The sequence below is a fragment of the Zosterops lateralis genome, assembly GCF_965231275.1.
Source record: "Zosterops lateralis genome assembly, chromosome: 9".
Lineage (NCBI taxonomy): Eukaryota > Metazoa > Chordata > Aves > Passeriformes > Zosteropidae > Zosterops > Zosterops lateralis.
In genome coordinates this window covers 10,767,923-10,793,258 of record NC_139769.1, presented here as the reverse complement: position 1 = coordinate 10,793,258, position 25,336 = coordinate 10,767,923, and the positions used below count along the sequence as shown (strand labels likewise).

The 25,336-nt window shown below is 50.1% G+C and overlaps 1 protein-coding gene across 6 annotated transcripts in view; it reads left to right on the top strand.

The window, feature by feature from the left end:
* Window positions 1-25,336, top strand: part of PTPRF (protein tyrosine phosphatase receptor type F) — a 376,812-nt gene that overhangs the window by 336,134 nt on the left and 15,342 nt on the right. For all 6 annotated transcript variants that reach the window (XM_083868101.1, XM_083868100.1, XM_083868096.1 and 3 more), the window contains 6 exons: window positions 1,766-1,978; window positions 5,001-5,155; window positions 8,332-8,447; window positions 14,182-14,279; window positions 22,060-22,183; window positions 24,156-24,331. In XM_083868101.1, the coding sequence (XP_083724227.1) occupies window positions 1,766-1,978; window positions 5,001-5,155; window positions 8,332-8,447; window positions 14,182-14,279; window positions 22,060-22,183; window positions 24,156-24,331 (882 nt within the window). The remainder of the gene's footprint in view (window positions 1-1,765; window positions 1,979-5,000; window positions 5,156-8,331; window positions 8,448-14,181; window positions 14,280-22,059; window positions 22,184-24,155; window positions 24,332-25,336) is intronic.

Genomic DNA, 25,336 nt, shown 5'->3' with positions numbered 1-25,336 from the left:
AACAAAACAAGCTGGTGTCTTTTCAATTTGACATTTAAGTTTAATGGACATTTTTTACATTAATGTTGCAGTGTTTCTGTTCTCTCTCTGTAAATTTGGGATAATCACTTTTATCTTGACTCATACGGGTGTTTGGAAGATAAGATCATTAATGTTTGTGAAGTACTTGTAATAGTATAGTGATCAGCACCATAGAAAAGCCCATGAGGAAATTATTAATTTTGTCCTCAGAGCTGGATTTGAATAGTAAGCAATAAACAAGGCCTCAGGCTGCATAATGCAAAGAAGAAAACAAAATGTGGAATATCTGCTCTTTGATTAAGCAGCATCTATCCTGTGTATTGAACAAAGCAGGGGACTTAAAGAAAAGATAGTCTGTGACTCTGCAGTCAAGGGTGCAGCAGAACGCACATACATAAGACAGCTGAATTAATTTTGCACAGGCAATATTAATTTTCTCGTTTTTCACAATCTGAACTTTGCAGGCCTAGCAGTTTTCTGCTGCAGTCTTTTGCTGTGTATTACACGTATAAGTGGCAGAAGCCTCCAGCAACCTTGACCACAACTGGAGGCCTGTGGTTTTGTGTACATGCACATAGAGCTGCACTTTCTGCCCCAAAGAGCTCAGCTGTAATCTCAGCCAGATGCAAGAGATGGGTGTAAGAAGCAAACTCCACACTCCAAAAACTGTCTCTCTGCTTTTTCCCCTCGGGATTACAATGACATTTGTGAAACTTAAGATTTTTCCAACCTCTTTTTTTTTTTTTTTTTTTTTTTCCTCTGGTGATAGTATAATGACAAGGTATAGTTTTCCTAAATTGCTTCTATGTGAGTACTGATAAGAGAACAAGGATGGACTGTGAAGGGGAAAGAGTGAGGGGTTTCTTACCCAGCTTCTCCTCCTCAGGGGGAGTAGGCCCAGCTCAGCAGTGTGACTTTGTGTGTACATCACTGTCCCTAGCATTCTGATGTTCCCTGTCTGCCCTGACAATGTTGCATTGATACATTTTTGTGTGAAATGTTTTTCATCCCTCCTTTTTAATTTTGAATTAGGATTTTTCTTCCAAACTTGATGTTCATTTTCATTCATTGGAAAAAAAGATCTTTAAACGTTTGAGAGTCGTTCTTAGCAGTGCAATTGGATTTTTGTGCATTATATCCTTTTTCATGAATTTGTGACTATGAAATTGGCCATTTTTACTCTGAACATTCCATGAAATCTGCTACCATTCTGTGTGGTTTAAACAAAACTCTGCCTACAGCACAGCAGCAGGTGAGATACAGAAGCACTGACAGAAGGAAAAGAGACACAGCAAATGTCACTTTTTCCTTGAACATCGGCATCAGCTGTAATTCCCATCCAGTGTCCATAGACGGTGTGAGTTGCTGTCCAGACCAGAAATTAGGCCACAGAACGTGGCTTGCTTCCCTCACAGTCCATTGGGTTACATAGCTCAGGGGGACAGTCACAGCTAGGCTATCTCAGCCCTGACATTTACCACGTCAGCTTCCCAGGACTCAGGATGCTTCCAAAGTTGAGATCCTAGTGGAGGTTCTTGCAGTGAGGTTCTGCAGACAGATGCTCCAGCAATGCCTAAATGGATAATACTTGCCTCTGGTTCCTTAGTACCACCACTTACAAATCCAACCCAGTTATCTTCTCCTCCCTTCCCTCCACCCCTGGCGAGTGGCACAGCCAGTGAGGTGACAGCGTGAGGCAGTGTCATGCTGTCAGCAATAGTGATGGCACCTTGTTTGTCCCCAGCTGCTGGAGGCCATAAGCCAAGGGAGTCAGAGCAGGCGGCAGCGACGCCAGGCAGACAGACTCAAGCCCTACATTGCTGCTCAAGTGGATGTGCTGCCTGAGACCTTCACCCTGGGGGATGAGAAGAACTACAAAGGTTTCTACAACAAGCCTCTGTCTCAAGACCTGAGCTATCGCTGCTTTGTGCTGGCCTCGCTGGAGGATGGGGACACGGTAAGGACTTTCTCTGGGGGGCACAGCCTGTCCTAGCAGAGCTGAGCTGGGCTCAGTGCAGGCAGGGTGAGCAGTTGCTGCAAGGCAGCAGGACAGAGTTTTCTGTGAAGGGAGGAGGGAAGCTGCATTGCTGGCCTGAACGAGCTGAGGCAGCTGTGGGAATTGACTTGATAAATGGTGTTTTTGGAGGGAAATGGCACCGTGTGTTCCACATAACAGATGAGAGTGGAGGACAGTGTCAACACACACGTTCTGCACAAGCTCAGTTGTGGCTTGCTGGGCTGTGCTCAGAGCAGAGCTTGGCACATGGCTGGGATGGGTTCTCATTCTGCTTTGGTTCAAGTAAATGTCTGTAGAAAACAGTCCACAAAGTCCTACCCTGCACAGTGACTGCTGAGACTCTGCAGTGAACAGGATGTTCCCCCTGCAAACCTGTCCTCACAGGCACTCCTCTGCCCAAAATTTCACTTGGAGATGACGTCTGGAGAAGCAAAACTGTCTCCCATCACAGTGGATTATCAGCAGGGCAAAGGTGCACACTTCCCTGCTGTGTGGAGATTCCTGCTCCTGCATGTCTCCCTGCTAGAAGTCAGCAGCACACGGGGCCTGGCCATGGGAGAGGCTGATGCAATAAGCAAGGAGCAGCACAGCAAGACCTGGGCATCAATGTCCAGCTGTAAACACGGGGCAGGAGTGGTGGTGGCAGTAGTAGCAGCAGCCAGTGTGTAAATAATGGAAATTGTAGAGATGCACCGAATCCTTTGGTTGGATTCCAAGCTGTGGCTTCCCTCCTCGGCCTCATTTGCTTGCTCATTAGGGCTGGTTGAGTTCTTCATTACTCATCCAGCTCACTGTTTTTGTGGCAAGATGTGCACACCAGTGAGGGAAGAAGAGTCATAGATTAACAATAAGGTAAGGCAGAGTATGAGATGCACTATCCTGACAATCTCTTTCAAGAAGAGATGACCTTAACTAGTTGATCCCAACTATAATCAACATCTCCTCACTAGCATAGGCCTGCCACAGCCCTCTAGTAAGCCACCAGCCAGGAGTAGCACTCCTACAAACCTCCTATATACCCTACTCCTACAGACCACCTTTCTGCATCTCCTGCTGCATCACATCCACTTCCACTTGGAGCATGAGGCACTCATGCTGTGCACTATCTCTCCCACCCAGCTCCTCTGAAATTGCTTGCTGTGTCTCTGGTGTCAGCAGGAGAGCATAACATTGCCCTTCTTCAAAGGCAGAGGAATTGTGGTTGAAACACTGTCTCTGGGAGCAGGGGCACCTACACCTTGCAGTCTGCCTTTGGAAATGCCACTGAGATAACAGTCCTGATCTCTTCTGCATCTGACTTCCCTTGGAAGGTGATGCCTCCAAAGTGTGTCTGAAAAAATATGAATCTTTGCCCCTTGCACAAAGCTTTGGAGATGGTCACACCTTGCTGCACACATCAGCATGTGCTGCTTCCCTCTCCCACCACCGATGCACCTTCACCTTCCCTGGGGAGTCACAGGCAAAGCCTTTTTGCCTCCCTCACGGTTGCCACTTCCCTGAGGAAGGGGAGTCAGAGGTTTTCTTTTCTATGCCATGCTCAGAGCTGTAGCTGGGTCCCTGCCCTGTTGTTTGAACTGGACACAGGGGTGTAGGAACAGTCTCATTGGTTGCAGTGGTCCTGTGCAGACTTCCTCTAAGAACAGAATTAAACCAGGAGCTGGCAGCTATTTCAGTTACTGAAAAAGGATCTTGTAGGGCTGAAAGGTTTTACCTTTCAGTGAAGTGGCAACCATCCCCCACGTTTCTTTCCCAGACAGTGGCACCTCTGCTGATAAATGTGAGGAGAGCAGCTAGGATGCTGAACTAGTGTGTGCTGCCAGAAGGATGTCCCAGATAAGAGCATTTTCTGTACTCCACACATTTGAAAACAGCCTGGCTGGGATCAAGGGCACCTGTGAGAGTAGATCAAGATGTGCATTGGTGTGACACCAGCAGGCTTGATTTTTCCCTTTCTTCTCCTCACATATGTGAAGACATGAAGTGCATGTTTAAACTCCAATCTTAAAGCAGGAGATTTATAGATCCACAGGCACCTCTTCTGTGACCGAAACTTTCTATGGCAGGAGCAGAGCTTTCTGACTCCTTAATGCCTGGCAGCAGGTGCTGCTCAAAAGCCAGGGGCATGGAACTGATACAGCTATGGCCCTCTCTAATAGGAGGAAAGGATTTGTTTTTGCAGCATTTAACCCCTCTGACTCAGCAACACTGAGCTGTGAAGGTGCAACATAGCTCCATAAGCTTTAGCAACAGCAGCAAAACATCAGGTGCAGTGTCATTTTTTTACAGGAAGGGTTTGGGTCTCTGCTCATTCTGTCTAGCTAGTGGGGCTAGAAAGCTGTCCCTTCAGGTTATAAATTACTGTGCTGCCACATTACAGAAAGGAAAGGAACCTCTAAGAATGAGCCTCTTTCTAAGGTCTGTTTATCAAAGACGTCAGGTAGAAAATGTTCCTGTCATTTCATTCCTTTAAGAAAACCCGCCTCTCTCAGCAGGGGTTTTCCTAATATAACTCTATCCTGAAGAGATGTGTTGATATCAGCACAGCAGGTATTGTAAACCACTTAGGAATCATCAGCCAGCCCCATTGTGCAATTGGTTAGGATTCAAAAGCTTGTGATTTGGCTCCAAGAGAATATAGGGCTGGCAAATGGCTCTTAGCTGGATTTCTTCAATTTTGCACCTCCAGGTCAGGTTTGTCAGCCACGAAGTTGCTGGCCCTGGAACTGTTTCCACACCAGCGAAGTTGCTGGCACCCAGAATGTGTCAGGCCAGGCAGAAAGTGTTGCCACAGTAGGACCTCCACTGATGCCAAGGGAGGGAGTATCTCATGATATGTTGCTGGGGTTTGAGAAGCATGACCATTCTCTGCTAGCCAGAAGCAAGGGGAAACCTCAGCATTTCAGGGATGTAGCTGTTGCTTTAGCATAATAGATGCTTGCTTTTCTCTCCCTCTCCTGTTCAGAAGAGATACGCAGCCAGCCCCTACTCGGATGAGATCGTGATGGAAGTCGCATCAGCAAAGCAGCAGGATGAACCAGAGATGCTGTGGGTGATGGGACCCGTCCTGGCTGTGATACTAATCATCATCATTGTCATTGCCATACTTCTCTTCAAAAGGTGAGATCCAGTCTGGGACATGGCAGTTACAGCATGAGCACTAGAGGTGCTGGTACCTTCAGGGCCTTCCTTGTACCCTTCAGACACAGGGTGCTCTGAGAGACAGGCCTTGGTGGCCATGGGGAGGAGGAAGGTCTCTACCAGGCACAGCAGAAGGCTGCTTTGTAAGAGATCAGAAGGTGATTAATATCAGCCCCAGGACACAGCTGCTGTGGATTCTGGAAGCATATGAGCAGTGGGACAGATGAGAGCAGCTTTGTCCCTAAAGCTGCAGTCTGACTGCACTCCGGTCACAACAACTTGGACCGTCAGCCTTGGGAACTTCTCTAGCACTGATTCTCTATAGAAATTGTCTGCTTGATCTGTAGCAACTGCCCCCCCTCCTGTGAATTTTGACTGAAGAATATGACCTTGATGGTGAGAACAGGGCATGGATGTGACAGGCTGAAATCAGAGTGGAGCTCTCTTCTTACAGCCTCTCAGTCCTGACTACTGTATCAGAACCACTCTGACACTCTCCCCGTGGGAGCAGACACCTCCCTTTGCCTGGCAGAGCAGTCCTGCTCCAGTTGTAACTGTAGCATGTGATGATTGTTAGTCCTCAGGAGCCATGGGTTGCATTTGCATGTGTTCATGTAGCCTGTTCAATTACAGTAGGTCATTCTCTATCATCTCAGCTCTGAGGTTCTGCTCCTCCTGGGCTCTCTATTTACATATGTCTCTCTAGCTGGGGAAGGGAGCTGCCTTTGTTGTCTGATTAAATGGAGTTCTGCTGTGCATGTGCAGTCAGTGCCTTTCTGTGTCAGTGATCATCTCCTTTCTTCTGTTCCTGCTTTTCCATGGATCTAGTAAGCAAGAAAGGTATGAATCCATTTTATCTTTTTGTTTTCCTAAAATTCCAAGTCTATTTCCCTTTTTAAAAACTAAGCCTGAAGCTACTAAGGGGCATCTTTGTTTTTGGGAGTGTGGAGCACGCCAGCCTTAGGAGTTTACAAAGACTTTGTTTCCTCAAAGGTATCAGCCTCCTAGCAGTTGTCAGCTTCTCACAGCTCTCAGGGAGAAGTTCCAACACAAAGACTTCCCAGATTGCTTTTGCAATTAAATTAAAAATCAAAAAAAACCCAGCAATAACAGCAGTTATAGGGGTTCCTTTGTTTTTCTCAGTCACTTCAGACTGAGAGCTGTTCCCTCAAGAATGCAGGTGCATTCTTCCAGTCTCTAATGAGGAAGCTTTGAGGGAATACTGGGCAGCTGTAAGAAACAACATGTTTGCTGGTGTTTAATGAGAGAAAATGGCCCAAGAGGGGATTTCTGTACCAGCGCCCCATAGAAGATATTCCCACTTTGCCTGAGCTTTGATTATTCTGGAGCCATGTGAGTGGAGCACCAGGAAGCACTAGTCTGCTGTGCCCAGACCTGACATATGTCCCTGCTGCGTCCCAGCCTGTGGAGGAGGAGCATATCCTCTTCCAGCACCACCCATGTGCTCATAGTGATGCTGTGGTTTTGGCTGTCCAGCCTCCCTGTGGAGGCATTTTCTCCCAAAAGTATCTGTGTGTAATATTTACAATGGCAAGTCTGTAATTGGAATGAATTGAAGCTGAGCAGCAGTGGGTAGCTTGGGATCTGGAGGATGGTTTAGCAGTTGCCCTGACTGGGCTAATGAGACAGAGATAAAGTTTAATTATGTGCTGTGCCCATTCCCCAGAAAAGATGGCCCAGTTTGCTTGAGGACTGGTACACTGTAGTACATTGCACATCCTGCTGTGCTCCTGATAGGAGGTTTATTTGTTGGCTGTGTAGTCTCCATTCTTTCTATCAACGGTCTCAGTCCTTCAGCTCTTTTGTCTTGGTCTAGGCAGCTGGAAGGCTTCTGAGATGTTGAGATGCCTCAGAGAAGTGTAAGACTTTCAAGCTGGTTCTCCCCATTGAACAACTCCAGTGTTTGCTGCAGCCTCAGGCTGCAGATGGAGCTTGCTTACAGGCTGGGCCACATAAGGAACACACGCAGGTTTCACTCATGATTTATGCACTAAATTTTCTCTAAGTGCTTCTCATTAGTGGCAGCCCAGCATGCCCAGCCTGTGATCGAAGTGAAAGTGCCCTGTGCCTGTGAGAGCATTTGGGATTTTGCGTGGTTCAGGGTCTCCACCATCCAGGGATGCAGCTGTCTTTGTGCAGAACCTGGCAGCCCTTCAGTGTGCTTCCAGGTGCCTCACAAGGAGGTCCAAAGCAGACACTGACTGTTGCCATTTGCAGGCTGGTAAATGTGCTAGCATTCATGCAGAGCAGCAGTGCTGCAGCTCCCTCTCTTCCAGGAAACATCAGGTCAGCAGAGGAGTTCAGGCAAAATCCATTTGGGGGCTGTAGCCAAAAGACAAAGTCTCTTTGTATTCCTGCATGCTCAGTGCATTGGCCAAGTGCCAGGGTCAGCACAGGCTCAGAAGGGAGAACTGCTGTGCTGCTTCTGCCCAACACCCTTCTCCAGCCCTTGGGTATACTCACCATATTTGTAATCTAGAACTAGAAGTGGGACCTAGAGATTCACTAGAAATTCTGCTTGCAGTATTATATTTTCCTTAATATTCACTTGTCCACTTTTTGATTGGATCTGTCCCTGCTTTGCCTTTGAATTCCAGCAAGAGCCTGAGGTGGTGGCATCGCTTCAGGCATAAATATAGCATGAAGAGACAACATTGTATTTTATTGTTCCATTAATTCACGCCTTGGGTGCCTTCAACCATTCAAGACATGTATTAATGGCCCAATAAAACACACCCTGAAGAGCCTTTACACTATTATATTACAGCATTCTATATTTAAATATTTCTAATACATGAAAAAAATTTTATTATATCCTTCCACTACAGGAAATAGTTCCTAGAGACTGTAAGAGGAAACAGCATCTTGCATCTATCTGCATTTTCTCTAATAAATACTATGCAGAATACCACATTTCAAAACTGCCTCACTAATCAAACATCTGACATTGCTTGTATATAATCTTTGCTGTTTCATAGATGGGAAGTCAGTGGCACAGAAGATGGTATGATTTACCCAGAGCCCTGGGAGCCTGGGGTGGACTTGGGACACAGGGACCCAGACTCTTTCCTAGGGTGATTCATGCCAGTCTCTTCCAGAACTCACCTGCTTGTCTCCGCCCTCTCTGTCCGCAGGAAAAGGGCACATTCCCCCTCTTCCAAGGATGAGCATTCCATCGGCCTGAAGGACTCACTCTTGGCCCACTCGTCTGACCCAGTTGAGATGAGGCGACTCAACTACCAGACTCCAGGTAAGGAGCAGCTCATCCTCTTGAATCCTGCTTCCTCTGGTTCCCCTTCTCCATGTCCCCCATGCCAGAGGCAGAGTTGCAATCCTTCCCACCCTCCAGGAGATCCACACTTTCTCAGTCACAGTGACACAGAGTGGGCTTTAGACCAAGGGTGTCCAGGTATCTGCTCTCTTGGTTGCAGATGCTTCTCCTTGGCCCCGTCACTGCAGGGCCATGAGGCTGGGGAACCTGGATGGGGCTGGTCTGTTGTGTGGTGTGTGAAGCTCATTACAGTTGTCCCGAGCTGGCAGGAGCCTCCACGCTGTTGGGAGTGTCCATACCTGGGATGTTCCCAGGTGCAGAACTGTCTTCACCCTGGCTGAGCTTCAGTGCCAAGCACAAGTGGTGAAGTGTTGGCCACATGGGCTGCATCTGGGGCAGTCGGGAGATACACAGAGCTCTTACACTGCTGAGGGTGTCCCAGCAGTTTCACTCTGGGATCTTCGTTGAGCTGACTCTCCTACTCTGCTCAGCTAAGGGTCAGGAGAAGAGCTACCTGCAGACAGTAGTGCTCTGCAGCCAGTGCTGTGGCCCACTGAAGGACTCTGCTGATCGCGGGGGTCTCAGTGCAGAGGATGATAGTTCAGTAAATGCCATTCTCTGCATGCTGCTTTCACTGGCCTGGGATGCCTCAGGCTGTAGCTTTGCCAGCTCATGGAGGCAACTGTACTTCACACTGCAGAAAGGTCTTGTGCTGCTGCTTTGTGTCTGCACGTCTCTGATGGCACCAAAAGCACAGTACCTGTCATTGTAGTGATCAGAGACAGGCTCGCCCTGACTCGTTCAGAGCCTTTCAGAGAGTCCAAGTCATAGATGAACTGAGGGACCACTTGGGCTTTTGTGATGGAGGGAGCAGTTCAGCAGTAAATGAGGCACATACAGCTCTCTTCTAACTTGCAGCTCCTCCTGGTCTCTAACCTACTTTCCTTTTCCTCCTGCTGCTCATTCATCTAAGAGCTTTCATCTAACAGGAGAGTTTTGAAGGGGCCATTTCCTGATGTAAAACTGCTGTGTCTGGTGGGGGGGGGCAAGAGCAGCCTTTCCTGTTGCCACTCACAGCAATCTGGCTCGCACCTGGGGTGAGCTACACCAGCACATCTTTTTCTGTGCCAGGGCAGCTGTCAGGGGTCTGTAGTTAGTGCATCTCCGAGGCAGAACCAGTGGCAGATCTCACATGTGGGCAGCAGCAGCAGGCTGGTAGTTGCCAGCAGAGCTGGTGTATTAATTGGCCACAGCACAGCACAGGATGGTGTCACAGCATGGGAGGAGGATGCTGTGGGGAGCAAGGGAGGCACGTGTGCCAGAGGAAGAACATCTCAACACGCAGATCACCGGGAGCAGCACTGGGGAGGGGGGGTCACACACAGTCAACAACAGCATGCAGCTTCTTGAGGAGGAGCATGGTGTTAAACAGGGCTGCTCCAGGACAGCTGTGCATGGGGACAGGCCTCTGTGACACGTCTCCATGTGTGGTGCACAAAAGCCATCTTTGCCATATGCTTGTGGTTTGCATTGTGTGGAGGATTGTGACAAGTCAGGCTTGCATCTGCTCCCATGTTCAGAAAGATCAGTGTTTGCAACAAGGGTGTCCCTTGCTAGACCTGTAGCAAGGTTCAAGAGCTGCCATCAGAGAGACAGGGATCCAGGAAATTTTCTTTTCCTGTTTGTGAGTGAGGATAAGCCAAAGATGCTGCTCATTTGATAAGTTTGCAGAGCTCTCTGAAGAGACCAAGCCCAAGTGCCCAGTTCACTCCAGACAGCAGCAGGACCCTGGGATACTGCCAGACAATGCTCCCCTGCCAAGAGACAGCACTCTGTCCTCCTCCCCTTCTCACTGCATCCCTTGTGAGTCTGAGAGGCAGAAGTGGGTGTCATGCAGCTTGAAGTGACTGTTCAGGTTCCTGACGAGCTTGTCCTCATCAGTGAGGCACAGGAAATCCACCAAGCCCAGTGGGCCCAAGCTGTTGCCCCTGTCACCTGATGGAGGTCGAGGCAGTGCTGTGAGGATGCATTGACAAGAGATGCTGGCCACCAGCCCTGGTAGTTGGAATCCCTGCTGGAGCTTGCTGAGCAGGGAAAACTTGTTTAATGCATAATTAATTGGTCTACTGTTATTAAATATTAAGCTTTCTCATTTTTGTGGTTTTTACTTCAGACAAGGGTTATTCCCCACTGTTGTCCTCCCTGTACTAATGTACTGCTGTGCCAAGTCACTGAGAGGATACAGGACCAGGCAGTGTCCCAATACACCATGAAATGAGACTGAGTTGTGCTGCTGATGAGCTATGAGCGAGCTGGAGGCTCAGGGGCACTGAGCAGAGGTGGCTGGGGCTGAGTGCAGTCCCCCTGGCCACCGAGTAGCGCAGATGCTCCTTGTACCTGCCATCTACTGGCCCTTGCAGGCTTCCCTAGGGCGTGGGACTGGGGCCAGTGGTGTGGAGTGAGAAATGTAGCTCTTGGTGTCACGTGAAGGCCTGTGGACTCACTCCCTTACAAGTAGCTCCAGCTTCGCATGTTTGCCAGTGTCAGGAGATGGCACTGGCCAGAGCCAAGAGCCTGCTGTGTAACAGCCAGTTGCAGAGCAGCCCCCAGGGCCAGGCAGTCGGTCCTATGCAGGAGGGAAGCTCTCCGTGCTGTGGCATATGGTGCTTTCCTTTTCATCTTCATCTCGTTGTCTTTCCATCTCTGAACCTCTGCAATGATGACTAAAGGCTAATGGGATTTCTGTTCTTGCCCCGTTTCTTTTCTTTGCAGGTGCCAGTGTCCCCTGTTGCCCGAATATCTCAAGTTAGTTTTAACTCCTGTTTTTATCTTTCGACACCTTTTGCTTTTTCTTTCCCTTTTTCTCTCGTCTCTGTATTTTTTGTTTCAATGTCATGAAGATCACCTTCACTCACAGCAGACTGTAAAATGGCAGTGATTTCACTTTCTGACATGATGTGTGGGGCAAGGCTCGGTACTGCTCACACGGCATTACAGCAGCTCACCACAGCACAGTGCAGAAGGGAAGGTCCTGAGTGATGGGCTGCCAAGAGGTTTCTTCAGCAGCCCTTCCCCTACTCTCTGGCCTCCTACCCCCTCAGAGTGGTAGGTCAGGCTCTGCCATGGTGCCAGTCCTGCAGCTGGCCCTGTGTGGGGACTGCTAACCTTGGCCATTCTAGAGGGAGTGGCCAGCTGAAAACCCTGAATGGACAAACTGAAGGGTGCTCTTTAGTGGTTGAACACACTCTCTTCCTACCTCAGGCAAACTGGTTTCCCTAGGCTGGGTCACCTCTGTCATAGCCTTAGGCAGAACACATGATGGTCTCTGGACTGCCTGCATTTGATCTGCTTCGCAGTGTTGGTACCAGAATCCCAGGCACAAAGGAGGCACTTACTGCTCTAGCAGCTTGGATGGAGTAGTACCAACCTGTGGATAAAAGTGCTCCCTTATCACTTGTCTTCTGAGCTTCAAGTTCATCCTCAACCAACCATATAAGCATGGCCACCCTGCTCTGGGATGTACAAGGCATCTGTGTATGCACACAGGAATGGGAGAAGTATGTAGGATAAATACTTCCTCTGGGAGCAGAGCCAAGGGCTTTGCCATGTGTGTCCCTGCAGGCATTGTGAGACCTCTGAGCTCTTCTAGCCTCGTGGTGGTCTCACTGTCCACTTGCCAGAGCAATTGGAAGAGCTTGTGGAAGTCCTGGAAGTGTGCACAAATCTCCATCTTGCCCTGCACTGTCAGTGGCTGTTTCTCTAGGTTTACCATAATGAGATTCCAACCACTTCTTTTTCCCCACCTGCTCTTGCAGCTCTTTTGTTGCTGCAACACTTCTCTGGCTGGCAAAACACAAGTTTGGAGAGACCACCTTGTGTTTCTCAGCAGAGATGAGGGTCTGCAAGCTCTGCTGTGGGCCATGGCTCTGCTTTGTACATAACCATGTTGGAAGAAGCACATACTATGGTTGTGTTCCAGTCTCTGTCTCCTTCCTGCCCCACACTTCTGTCTTGGTCCCACACTGTTCTCATCATTCAGTTGCTCATCAGTGACAGCTCTGCAGAGGCTGCTCCTGAGCTACAGTCAGGAATTCTGGCATGAGTGAGGAAACTGTGCCAAAACCAGCATTGTCTCTGTCCCTTTGAGGGCCTGCTCAGCCACCTTGGGGATCCTGATGGGTGAAGTGGCAAACAAACAGGACCATTTGCAGGAGGACCTCGGCACAAGGCAGAATAGGGGTATTTCCTTCTCCACCTGTCTGTGTGTTCTCAGGCCATCCTGGATGGCACTGCACTGCTGAGTAATGGCAGGACAAGTGTGTGTTGGATTGAGTCTTGCCTGTGTGCAGTGATGTCAGATGTTTTATGCAGAGGTCAGAGGTCTAACACTTCCATGTTATCACCTCGTGACTTGTCATCACTGTGTAAAATGTGTGTACCCAGCCTGGGGACTGCTTCATCACCTCAGTGGCCCATCACTGCCATCTGTGGCAGTGTTCAGCCTTCTGAGCAATTGAGAAGCTTCTGGCTGTGCTCCAGCCTGTCTCCCTGGGTGTGAGTCAACAGTTTCAGCCTATTAATAATCATCATTACCCATGTGGGGTTTCTGGGAAACCCACAGAGCAGCCGATGGAGTCACGAGCCTTGGGATTTGGATGACATGTTTCACAATCACGTTCCTGCCAGTTCAACATCTCAGTATCAGAGAAGGAGGTTGTGATAGTTAAGCTTTGAATCCCAGGGCCCCAGAAGGGCTCCTCCCAATCCCACATGCATGCCCCCGCAGTACCTGTCCCCTGTGTGGGATCTATGGGATTCCCTCCTCTGGGCCTTTCTGCTGAGCAGGGCTTCACTTGTGCCCAGGATGAGCCATAGTGTTGCATCCCTGGTTTAGCCAGGGCAAGACTTGTGCCATGGCTTGAGCTGCATCCCAACTTGCACCAGCCTCCCAGAAGCTGCTGGAAAGCACATCACTGCAGATGGTGCCTTGCACGAGTCCGCCCCGAGGAGCTGGACTTTGGGCCTGGAGCAGGCTCTGCCTCTGGAGCATCACTGAAGAGTTCTGCAGCTAGCTGTGGGCAGAGATGCTCCTCAGCTCTCAGAACGTTGTGCACTGTCCTACCAGGGGATCAGCCATTCTTCTCTGGGGCCCTTCTCATCCTTCCCTAACACCCTGGGGACTGTGACAGCATCTGCCTACCCAAAAAGCTGTGCACATGCACTGCAGAGGTTTCACTGCAGGTCTGGCAGAGTTTCTTTGTGGCTAATGCCATTGTTAGGGGTAAGCAAGAGGATCAGCCTAAGCCCTTGGCAGTGAGAGCACCAGAGGATCAGTGTGTTCAACTTCAGCCCATGCGGGAGCCCGGGAAGCACAGTGACAGCGTATCCTCGGCCTGTTCCTGCCAGGGGCTGCGTGGCCTGCTCTGTGTGCCCGGTGGCCGTACTGTCCGAGCATGCTCACCCGGTCATGCACATTCTGCACATCACTTTTGTGTTCTGTTCACCGCCCCGCGTGCTCCAGGACTGTGTGCCGCATGCTGTGTCAGCTCGTCAGCTTCCTGTCCATCCCGCCCGGCGCTTCACATCGTCACACGTGTCCTCCTCGCACCCACCTCCTGGGTTTGCTGTGCACATGCTCTTGCTGAGCCTTCCTTGGCCATGCAGAGCCGTAACCGTTCTCCTCTCCCTCCCTCCCTCCTTGTTTCGCTTGCAGGCATGCGTGACCACCCCCCCATCCCCGTGACCGAACTTGCTGACAACATCGAACGGCTCAAGGCCAACGATGGGCTGAAGTTCTCCCAGGAGTATGAGGTGAGCCTGAGGGCGGGATGGGCAGCAGGGTAGAGTGATGCTGGCCATGACCCCAACAGAGAGGGCCTGGTGAAAGCTGAGCTGTGCTTCCCCTGCAGCAGTGCTTCGTGGCCAGCCTCCACGCCAGCCCTGGGAGCCTGCCAGCTCTCCCTGCCAACCCCACAGTGGTGGGATCTTGACTTGGGCAGTTGTAGCATGGCTGATACAGGGAGAAAACCTTGCAGGAGAATGCACAGCAGCCTGCCATTCTACCACTATTGTTATGGTCTTAGGAGTGAATGGGAGCTTGTGTCTGCCTACCTGGACTGTCACTGATTACTTTGTTCTGCTCTGTAAGGGCTGCACTCCATCCAGGTTGGCTGAGGTATTTTGGTCTGCCCTATCCTGTGCCCATTCACTTCCATCTGTGTTCAAAGCTTTACTCTGCTCCATCCTCTGATGCCAACAAACATGCTTTTGAGTTTTCTTTCCTGCCCCATCTAATCTCCCACTGGACTATGCTGGCATTAGCCTCTGCCAATCAGCATCAGTACCCATAGAAACTGTGGTAATGTCCCACTGCCCTGGAGTAGTCCAAGCTCTCTTCCCTGCACAGAGCTCTCTCTGCCTGTGACCTGCAGTCATGAGCTGCAAACTTGCCTGCATTTCTGGATCATGCTCCCACCCTTATCCATGTCTCTGGTGGAGCCCCTGAGTAGGCACTGTCTGCATCCACCACTGATGTTGCCTTTGTTCACATGCAAAGGCATGTGCTGGGTGTTAGGTGAACCCCTCCACTGCACCTCTCCCAGCCCAATTCCCTCCAGCTCTGTCCTCCCCTGAGGACAAGGAGGTGCACATGTGGAGGGGAAGGGGCTGACCTACCTGAGGGCTGCCTCACCGTTTTTGGCACTCTCCAGGCTGCATGATTAGGTTGCAACTGTTTAAAATTGGGAAAAGTTCCTTTGCAGCCATGAGAGCAGCAATGGCAGGATGATGTTTTGCTGTGCTTATATGCAGAGCCCTCTTGAGCTGCAGGGGACTTGTAAATAAACCCCTCACTAGTATTAAAGAGGGAATAAATTTGGGAAGTGTTTCTTGCATGTATTATCACTTCTGTTTGAATTGTTATCTGCCTGTGCCTGTGGCCACCCCTTCCTGCACCGTACCTACACTGATTCATGAGATGAGATCAGAGCATTTGCCCACAAGGTAGGATTATATATGCCAGGAAAGGGAAAGCAGATCTCCATGTTGAGATGGAAAGGGACGAATTCCAGCTAGTTCAAAGGGTGTGCTGTGTGTATCCAAAGAAGGCACAGAGCTCTTTTTTTTGCTTTGGGATGCCAAGTGGAGGGTCTTGGCATCCCTCTGCATTTACTGTCTGAACCAGAGAGATGAGCTACAGCATTACATTGCGACTTGGGAAATGTTTAAAGGAATAATGTGCTTCACTTGCAGTTACCTGTGTGTTTGTGTATGTCCTGCCAGTGGAGCCAAAGTGTGCAGTCATATCAGGCTGCCTTGGGCTTTTTGTTGCCAGTCCAACTGAAATGTTAAGCAGGGTTGTCCACTCTGCTACAGGCAGGCTGTGGCTCTGCAGCACAGTGGGGATTCAGCAGGATCCAGTGTCTCTGCACTCCCATCCTCACACTAGGCCTGTGCTCAGTAGAGCCTGCAGCATAATACTGAGCTGTGGGAACTGTTTTTGAAAAAAATGAGCATTAAGTAAATTCTCTTAGCTGCTTTCATGAGCCTCTCTCTTCTCATTTCTCTTTCTTTAGAATATCATGGCTGGTTGAGAGCACCAATCAGTTGTACTTCTCATGTTGAAGCAGCTATTAAGTAGCTGATTGTTGCACATAATTTTTTTCCCCTGGATTCTACTGTGTTTGACTCCGCATCATCTGGAAATTGCTGAACATGACAGGCTTGTACAGTGTTTGACACTAGGATGGACCCAAAAGTACAAGGGGTTACACCTTGTTGGCATGTGGGAATCAATGCAATAATTTCCCATTTGAAATGCCAGTGAGAAGAATCCTGGACTGAATTGGAAGAGAGCAGCAGCTGCCTGTGCAGGATTGCTGCAGCAGGGGGTCTGCTCTCATCCTGGTCCATGTATGTGTGGGTTTGGCAGAGCAACAGCTCCCTTTGATAGGAGGGCTGCAGGGCAGGATAGGCATGGTGTGTGCTGCTGACTAAGGAAATCTGCAGAGTGGATGTGGAACTAGCAGAGGTGGGAGGGGAGCAGGCTGTGTGGCCCCTGTGGGAGCCCGAGAGACAGGAACCACACCTCAGCACATGCTTGCATTTGCAGTAGGCATTGATACAGTCCCAGTGCTCACTCTGGGACTCTGTGAGCCCCAGACCTTATGTAGAGCTGAGTGGTGACCCAGCACTTGGAGAAGTGAAGGCCTCAACCCTGTTCCCCATGGCATAATGATGCTGCCAGAATGGGCATAGCCCAGCTGAGCAGGGAGACACAAGGGAGGAAGGCATGGCAGGTGAACCCCCAAGGCCCATTTGCTGTTTGGTTGTGCTTTGAAATAGTTGCATTTTAAGTGTTTTTGTAGAGCAGCCTGTCAGCCTAACATCTCTGTGGGGTGCAGGGCTGTTTATAGATGGCTCACATTCCAGGAGCAGTGGCACCACAGGCAGAGAGCAAATATTTAACAGCAGTTCTAACCATTGAGGCCAGCTGGCCTAGAGCCATCAGTCTGGCGCTTGCCCTGGCTGTGCAAGCAATAGCAGGGTAACCTAGACACAGGTGACATGAAACAAGACCTGTCAGCACCTCCCCACATGCCTGGGAAGGGGGCAGGAAGGGTGGCAGAGATTTCTCACAGCCGTCTGACCTCCATTCCCACAGGTCAGAGAATAAATAATATTGCTCACACCAGTTTGCCAGCCCGCATGCCCATGTAGCCTGTGTGACAAAGCCAGCACAGAGCAAGCTGTGGGCTGGCTGCAGTGAGAGCAGGCTCATGAGCTGTGGGCTAGCCCTGGCACCTGGGAGCCATTCCAGCTGTACGTCCTGGTACCCCTGGTGCGGCAGGAGAGGCCGAAATGCAGTTGCTGGGAGCTGAGCCGTCTGCAGGCACAGTTCACAGTCTGCTCTGGTGTGGGGCAGAGCGCAGCCCCACCACGCTGTAGAGGCAGGCAGCAAGCTGGGGAGCAGAGCACAAGGGTCTGGCAGCTGTTTCTGGCCTGGCTACACGAGGAAAGTATTTCATTTTTAGTGTACAGTGAAAGCTACAGCGAATTTACAGTGTGGCATTAATGGAATTAAATAAGTAGAAGGAAGGCTGAACCCCCGACTGGATGCGCAGGTGGTGGCAGCCGCTGTCGCTGTGTTGGAGCTCCTCCTGTGGGTACCTTCCCACACTGCAGCCTGTGCTCCCGGGGCGGGATCCTGCCCATGGGCGCTGCAGGAGTGCAGTGACCCTGGGACAGACTGATCGGCACACACGCACCGCAGCTCACATTCTCACTGTGGGATCCAGCAAGCTGAGCATTACTGTCCCATTTGGGGCTCTTAGCAAACACAGGACAGGCTGGCTCCAACCAACACTGATTCCTCTTCTCTTGTAGTGCTGCTATATCCTGTATCACTTTCCCAGGGGAAGATTTTTTCCTTATTCCTTTCCAAACTGCAACTTGTGGCTATTGCCTCTCGTGTCCAGTCCATCCAGTATGTCCATCCAGTATATGGCCCCCAGGAGCAGAGCAGAGCATGTGGTGAGATCCTGGCAGTGTGGCACTGCCTGGCACATTAGTTCTTAGTAATCTTTAGGCTGTACTCCTTCTTCCCAGTGTGGTAGGCAGGCTGCAGATCTCTCCTCACAGTTTTCTGTGGAGAGAAACACTGGTGGTTTGTCCAAACCTTGTATTCACTTATATTTCCCATAAAGCCACTGCATCTGGATAGGATACTGCATCTCCCATGCCTGCAGCCCTGGCAAGGCAGGTTGGGTAGCGGAAGAGGTGCTTGGGTCCCTGAGGCCAGTGAGCCCAGGAGGTGCTGGGCCCAGGTAGCACCCAGGAAGCCTTGGTTTAATGGGCTTGCTGTGGGTGTAATGGGCTCATTGGGAAGCTGCCTGGCAGGCACACAGCACTCACGTTCCGGTAATAAGAATAATAAGGCTGAAGTGCTGCCAGCGATTGATTCAGAAGCACATTATGTCCTCATTTGAGGCGTGGTGCAGATTGACAGTGGTCAATGCTCCTGCTAATGTGGTTGATTTCACAGGAGGATGAGAAGCACTCACTGCCTGAGCATCTTCCTGTCCCCATGCCCTTGTGGAGCTCCCTGAGGGCATTGCCTGCCTGGGCTCTCCATGCCTGCCAGCAGCAGAGGCAGCAGCAGGGCCTCGGCATGCAGAGGCGTTTTGGAACTGCACTGAGGAAGGGGAGCAGCAAGCCCGAGGTGGACTGTATCTGAGAGTCAAACTGGCACCAGGGGATGTTTTCAAGGCATTTGTAGAGTGCTCTAGAGTCTGTTGAGGAAAGAGCCTTTTTCCAATCCCTTTTCAATGGTCTGACTCTGCCTTTATGGCAGTAGCAGCAGGGGTCCCTGAACTGCTTTGGTGAAATTATTCCTTGTACTTCCATGCTGGGAAGGAGGAGTTTTACTAATTGGGCTTTTTCTTAATTTGCAGTTGCTGTCTTACAGCATTTCCCTATCACTTTAAAGCAAAGCAAAAGTCATGGTGCTTTTTTAAGTTTGCTCCTGGCTCATTTCCTTCCAATCTCCCAGTCCTTCTGCTTTCTAGGAAGTGTTACTCTGATAAAGTTATGGGATGAAGCAGTGATTCCCATGAGCCCTAGAAAGGAGCAGGAGCAGACTCCTAGTGCTGGGGCAGTTGTGGAGCAAGGTGGAGAGACAAGGCAGTGCTACTGCACACAGGGGCTGCAGAGCATTGTACAGAGTTGGGACAAGACTTGCCAACCACTACTCCATGTAAGGGTTCCAACTCTCTCCAAGAGCCCATCATCCTCCCATTTATTTACTCATTTGTTTGCCTTAAAGGGGGGAACAGGTGTACATTAATTCATCACCAGAGTTTAAATTAAATCATTTTACTTCTAAATGAGTCACTAATTTGCAGGAGTATTTAATTAGAGCCTCTTTGCACTCAGGTGCTGTATTAGTTCTGACTTTCTCACCTGTTTGCCCTCTTAAGAGGCTGATGATGATTAGACCATTTCTGCACATACTCATTGCACATCAAAGCTGTTAACCCTAATGGCAACACCTTGATGCTCCTCCTCTGTTCTGGGGGCTCTTGGCAGCCTTGTCCTCCCCCAGGAAATAACCCTTTCCTCTGCTGTGGCAGGACACAGACTTGCTGTGCAAAGCACTCTCTACCCCACAGCTGGGTCAGCCCTGCAGCCTTTTGGCAGTGATTTGCAGCATAGATTGAGCATGAACAACTGCACTGAGCTCTACTTGTCATTGCTGCAGGGGTGGGACTCACTCCAGCACCCACCTGTGCCCACTGAGAGTGTTCACAGAGTGCAGTTACAGCTGCTGCTTTCTTGGGTTGCTTCTTCACAGCAAGGAGATGCTCACTGATACCTTCAGAGCCACTCTCAGCTCCACCACCAGCTGTTGGTGGAGCTGGGTCTGCATGGGCTGTCTGTGCAGATTAAGGCCATCTTTTTGAAAAATAGGTGTTATTTATGTTTCTAATAGGCATTGGTGGGTCCATATTTTCCTTGTTAGTTTGTCTATTTTTGCTTCTCCTTCAGTGTGCTCCGTATTGATCAGACTGATGTCAAAACCCCTCTTACTTATCTCTACTCCAAACCATGAGGTCCTTTCATATTATCTTCCTCTTATTTTTTTATGTCTTTGATCATTTCTGCATTCTCTTGTGCAGTTCAGGCCCACCATTGGTGGCTAGCAGTCTCCCCTGCCACACAGCTGAGAGTGGGGAGCATCCAAAGAGCTGATCCCCTGAGCAGCCTGTTCTGACTGCAAAATACAGGTGTCTGAATGAAATGAAGTGCGCCAGAGAGCTGTGAGCTGTGCTGAGATGCCTTTGTGCCTGGGCAGAGGAGAGTGCAGGGCCTGTGGCAGCCAGGCCCACTGAGTTTGCAGCCAGAAGTGGTGCTTGCAGCCTCCACTCCCACCATCCTGGCTGCAGCGCCTCTGAGCACAGCAGCTGCCTGCTTATTACACTGATAATAGAAAATTACAGGTTTTCTGTAGGAAATGTCTATTTACATCCTACATTTCCCAAACTACCTATTAGCATCTCTGTGATGTCACATCCTCCTGTGCGTTTTCTCCAGCTCTGGCCCTTCTACCTGCAGGCAATCTGGGCCACACCTGGGGACAGACAGCTGCCACCTGGCACTGCACTGGCCCATTCTCTGCATGTGCTGCAAAGCCCTGAGGGTTAGTGCAGCAAATGCAGACAGTACCTGTGCTCCATGCTCAAGCCAGTGCCTGCACCCACTGCTGGCTGCTTGGGAACTGCCTGCTCCACAGCAAAGGAGCAGAGGGGACATTGATGGGTGTCACTTTGTGCACAGCTGGTGGTTGGTGGAACTGAGCAGAGGGACCATGAGAGCTGTTCATGTCAACCCAGTCAGGGAGCTGTGCTTCCCACCTCAGCCTTTTGCTCACAGCTGATCTGGAGCTGACAGACAGGCATTTCACTGCCTGAGAAACCTTCTGACACGGCTCTGCCAAGCAATGAACACAGATGCCTGCAGGGAGCACAGCATGCAGTGCTTCCCTTGGCCTGTTTCCCCAGTGTCTTTTCTGTGGGCCAGCAAAGTTTCAGAGACCCTGTGCTGGAGCAAGATTTTAAGAAGGTTTTAACAATGTTGTTAATTTCAGGGGGAAGAGGGTCCATGGGATGACTGATTTCTGCTGTAGATGCTTGCCCTGCGCTTGCCCAGGGCTGTGTGTGCAGATCAAGTCCCTGAGTGAGGCGGGTGTCTTACCTGTGTGTCTCTCAGTCAACAAGACCATCCCATCTCAGAAGGATACTTTGGGGATGGTCCTTGTTCACGTTGCTTTGTGCATGGACTGAGATGATTGAGAAGGCTTTGGGAAGAGGCTGCCTGGCCATGGAGCAGCCATGGACTGGGTGCATCAGCACATGGCTCATGGAAGAAGCACTGGGTGTGCGAGGCCAGGTGGGAGTGGGATGTGTGCTTTTCAGGCAGTTGTATAGTGTGCAGGCCAAGATTTATAACCATGTCTCTTCTCCAGGTTTATAGTTTCTTGTCACTCTATTAACTCAAACGAGAGGTGTTTACATTGCATAAGTAGCTGGAGCAGTGGATAGTAACCTATTAATTTTCATGACTATTCCCTGGCAAAAGCTCATAGGCTGTCTTGCAGGACACTAATACCAAAAGCTCCTGGGGCACAAGACACCCAGGGCTTGCTATATTTCAAGAGACTGCAGTTCAACAGCTAATAAAACTGCTAGGTCAAGATCTGCACTGTCAGGTCTCTCTGGAATCCTGGCAGAAGACCAAATTTCTGCTGAAGGGTAGCTCCAGAGGAAAGGATGAACATGCAGCAGAGGAAATGAAGGCTCATCTGCAGCAGGCTGCCCCAGTGAGGGACTTTCTTGCCTGCAGATCATGGGATGCATGTCCCACTAGAAACTGGTTTTCCGTGTGGTCTGGCTTGACGCTACTGCCATGGACACCCATGGAAGCTGTGTCTGGCCTGGGGAGAGGTGTGCAGGGCAATGCAGATTTCCTGACTGTGCTGCAGCATCCCAATGTGCTGTAACCACTACCAATTCCTTCCTTCTCTTTCTCTCTACAGTCCATTGATCCTGGGCAGCAGTTCACCTGGGAGAACTCCAACCTGGAAGTAAATAAACCGAAAAACCGCTATGCAAACGTGATAGCCTATGACCATTCACGTGTCATCCTGACTTCCATTGATGGTAAGAGTAACTGGAGTGGGTATACCCCATCAAGCAGCTGAACATGACTGCAGCAAAGAGACCATCTTTTTCTGTGTTCTAAGCTAGCAGGGACAAACACCAAGCATCAGCATGATCAAATATGTGTTCTGGCTGGCCAGAGGGGAAATGGCACTGTTGAATTTTCCCAGTGTCCTCAGAGCAGTGTGTTCTGTGTGGTTGCTTCTTGGTACTGCTGGCAGCAAACATGTCTGTCCCAGCAGCCTCCTTTCCCACTGTCCTGTCTGTGTGACTTCAGGTGCCTTCCTTGGTACATAGTAAAACATGTCACTATTAGTGCCATTGCCGCCCTCTGTCCCAACACAATTGTAGGGACACTATCTCTCTGGGACTTGTCATTCTGTGGTCCTAACTAAGTGCCCAGAGCAGCACAGGATGAGGAGTGCTCCTGCCCCTGAAGCATCAGACTCCACACATCCCTGTCCTCATTGGGAGCATCAGGCCCTGGTGTCCATAGCACTGACCCCCATGGCTCCAAGAACCAGCCCCACATCCCTGGAGTTTGGGCTAGTATGTGTTTCTAGTCATCTTGCACACAGAGGAGCTGGAGTCCAGGCTCACCCATTCCCCTTGTTTTATAAGCCAGCACCCAGCTCTGCTCACCCAGATGTTAGCCCAGTGATGGAGGATGAGGAAGATAGAGCTAATTCAATGCACCCTGCTTGGGGAAGTAACTGGGACTTGGCTTTGCACACAGGTGGCCCTATGGTCACTAGCATCCTTTTTTAGGAGATGGAAAAGCCTTTTCTAATGGTAATGCACTATTCATCCTCTTCAAGAGGAGGAGAGCAGGCCAAACAGTCCCTGACAGCAAGCCCCGTTAAACAGCAGCAGCAGTAGCAGCTGTGTGAAGGCCTGGCACGTCTGCTCATGGGCAAACCCTTGCAGGCAGCTGTGGGGTAAGCACATGGGGGAATCCCTGCTTTCCAGCTTGACTCACTTGCTGTAAGTAGTGTCTGTGCCTTCCTGGGAACTGTTCCCAAAACACGCTGCCAGGTCCATGCCACCCATGCCAAGGGAACGAAGCACTGCACTCCAGCTGCTGCTGCTCCCCCAGAGCTGCCAGCACTTTGTGTCTGCTGGAGACTGCTGAGACCTGTAGAATAGACCTGTAGAATTTTCTCCCGGACAAAAGGACGAGGGGTGACCCCCAGCCTTATTTCCTTCTTCTAATGAAATGCAGATGCTCTCTCCTGGGGAGACAATGAGATTCCTGCTGCTTTTTCTCCCTGCAGCCTGGGCAGCCCATGCTGAGCAGGGTTTGGAAACAGCCGCGGGCCTCTGCTTTGCTGAATTTATTTTAGTAACTATGTGTTTGCATTTTAAAGGCCTATATGAAAAATTCTTTTCCTTAAAGTGGTGGAGGCCGCGTGGGGGCTGGAGCAGCTTCTGCCAGCAGGCAGCAGAGGGGATCTCATACTGAAGGGTTTCAGTGGTGGTGGGAGGAAGATTTCCAGCTCCTTGGGGATAGTTGTCCCTGCAGGAAGAATGGGAGGACATCCCTGCCTGACATCCCTTGCTAACAGAGACAAGCCAACAAAGGAGCCTCATTTTTAAAAGGTGCTGTAGGACCATAACAAATTGCTGGTGAATTTAAGACAATTATATCAGTCAGTTGCTTGGGGCTGAATGAGTTCCTTAATATTCCTGCCTGTGAATTTTCCTTTGTGTGCATGTGGCAGCTGTCTCTCTGCTTTGGTGTTGCCTGCTTGTTGCATTAATGTGGGAGTTAAAAGGGTTCTTCTTTTTTCAGGCACCATCCCTGTCCTTTGCAGGATCCCTGGGAGAGATCCTGACATCACCCCATAAAGGAGACTTGTCAAGAGCCTTGTGAACATGCGAGCCTCTTCTCCTGCCTGCAGGGCCCAGCAGAGCAGTAGGTTCAGGGTTGTAGGCTTACCCCAGTAACTCCTGCCCTCTTTCTCCTCTACAGGAGTCCCAGGCAGTGATTACATCAATGCCAATTACATTGATGGGTATCGGAAGCAGAACGCCTACATCGCCACGCAGGGACCGCTGCCAGAAACCCTCAGCGACTTCTGGAGGATGGTGTGGGAACAGAGAACAGCAACTATAGTCATGATGACCAGACTGGAGGAGAAGTCCAGGGTACAGTGTGTGCTTTCTCTTTTTTCTGGAGCTGTTGAGGGGCAGAAAAGAGGAATGAGAGCACTTCACAACATAAGGGCACCCAGAGAGATGCAGTCTGTGATGTGGCTCACTGCTTCATGCAACCCAGCAACAAATGCCTTGTAAGAATATCCCTGTGGGACAAAAGGGTGGCACAACCTCCTGTTGCTGGCCTGCTCATTTACCTCTATTTTGCCTGCATGTCTGCATGTGCATCCGTCCTTCTTTGCCCACATCACTCGCATCAAAAGGGGAAAGGAAAGCTCTGAGATGGGGAGTGTGGACCATACCAGAAGCTGAGAAGCTGCAACAGTTGGGGGGTACCAGCAGCATCCAGCAGCCCAACAGGGCCCTGGCATTTCTGGCAATGCAGGGGAATGGCTGACGGGGTCTCATTGCATTAATGAGACTAATTTGTGCCTTGTCCAATGACAGCATGTATAAATGATCAGCTTACACTGCCAGGATTAGATATTCTGAGGTAATAAACACAAAGCTGCCTGCAGACCATGGGGAAGGCGTGAGTTGGAGAAGGAGTGGGAGCCCTCACTGCAGATGATACAGTTTTCATGACAGAGGTTCTTACTCAGCCCCTGAAGCAGAAGTTTGTAAGGTGTGAGCAAGTGCTCCTGCGCCCAGATGCACCCTTTGGGCAAAGCCTGCCCAAGGAGGAGGCAGCTTCTGCCTCTCATGATTCAGTTTGTTCCTAAAAGTAAAATTTTAGCGGTGAGCATTTGTACTAGCAGAATATTTTAGTGTTGCCATGCCAACAGCAGAAGGGGCTTGTGCACTCAAGCTGTGAAGCACTGATTATTTTTAGCCCAATAAGCTCATTCTTTAGAAGCAGAAATGGTCAAGTTTGGGTTTAGTTAAAACTTTTACCTGCATGCTCTCTGTCCTTTTCAAAGCTTTAGCACCAAAATGCTTACAGGAGTGTCCCAGCCCACCCTGGCTGGGAGGAACTGGCTGGAGCCACCAATCACC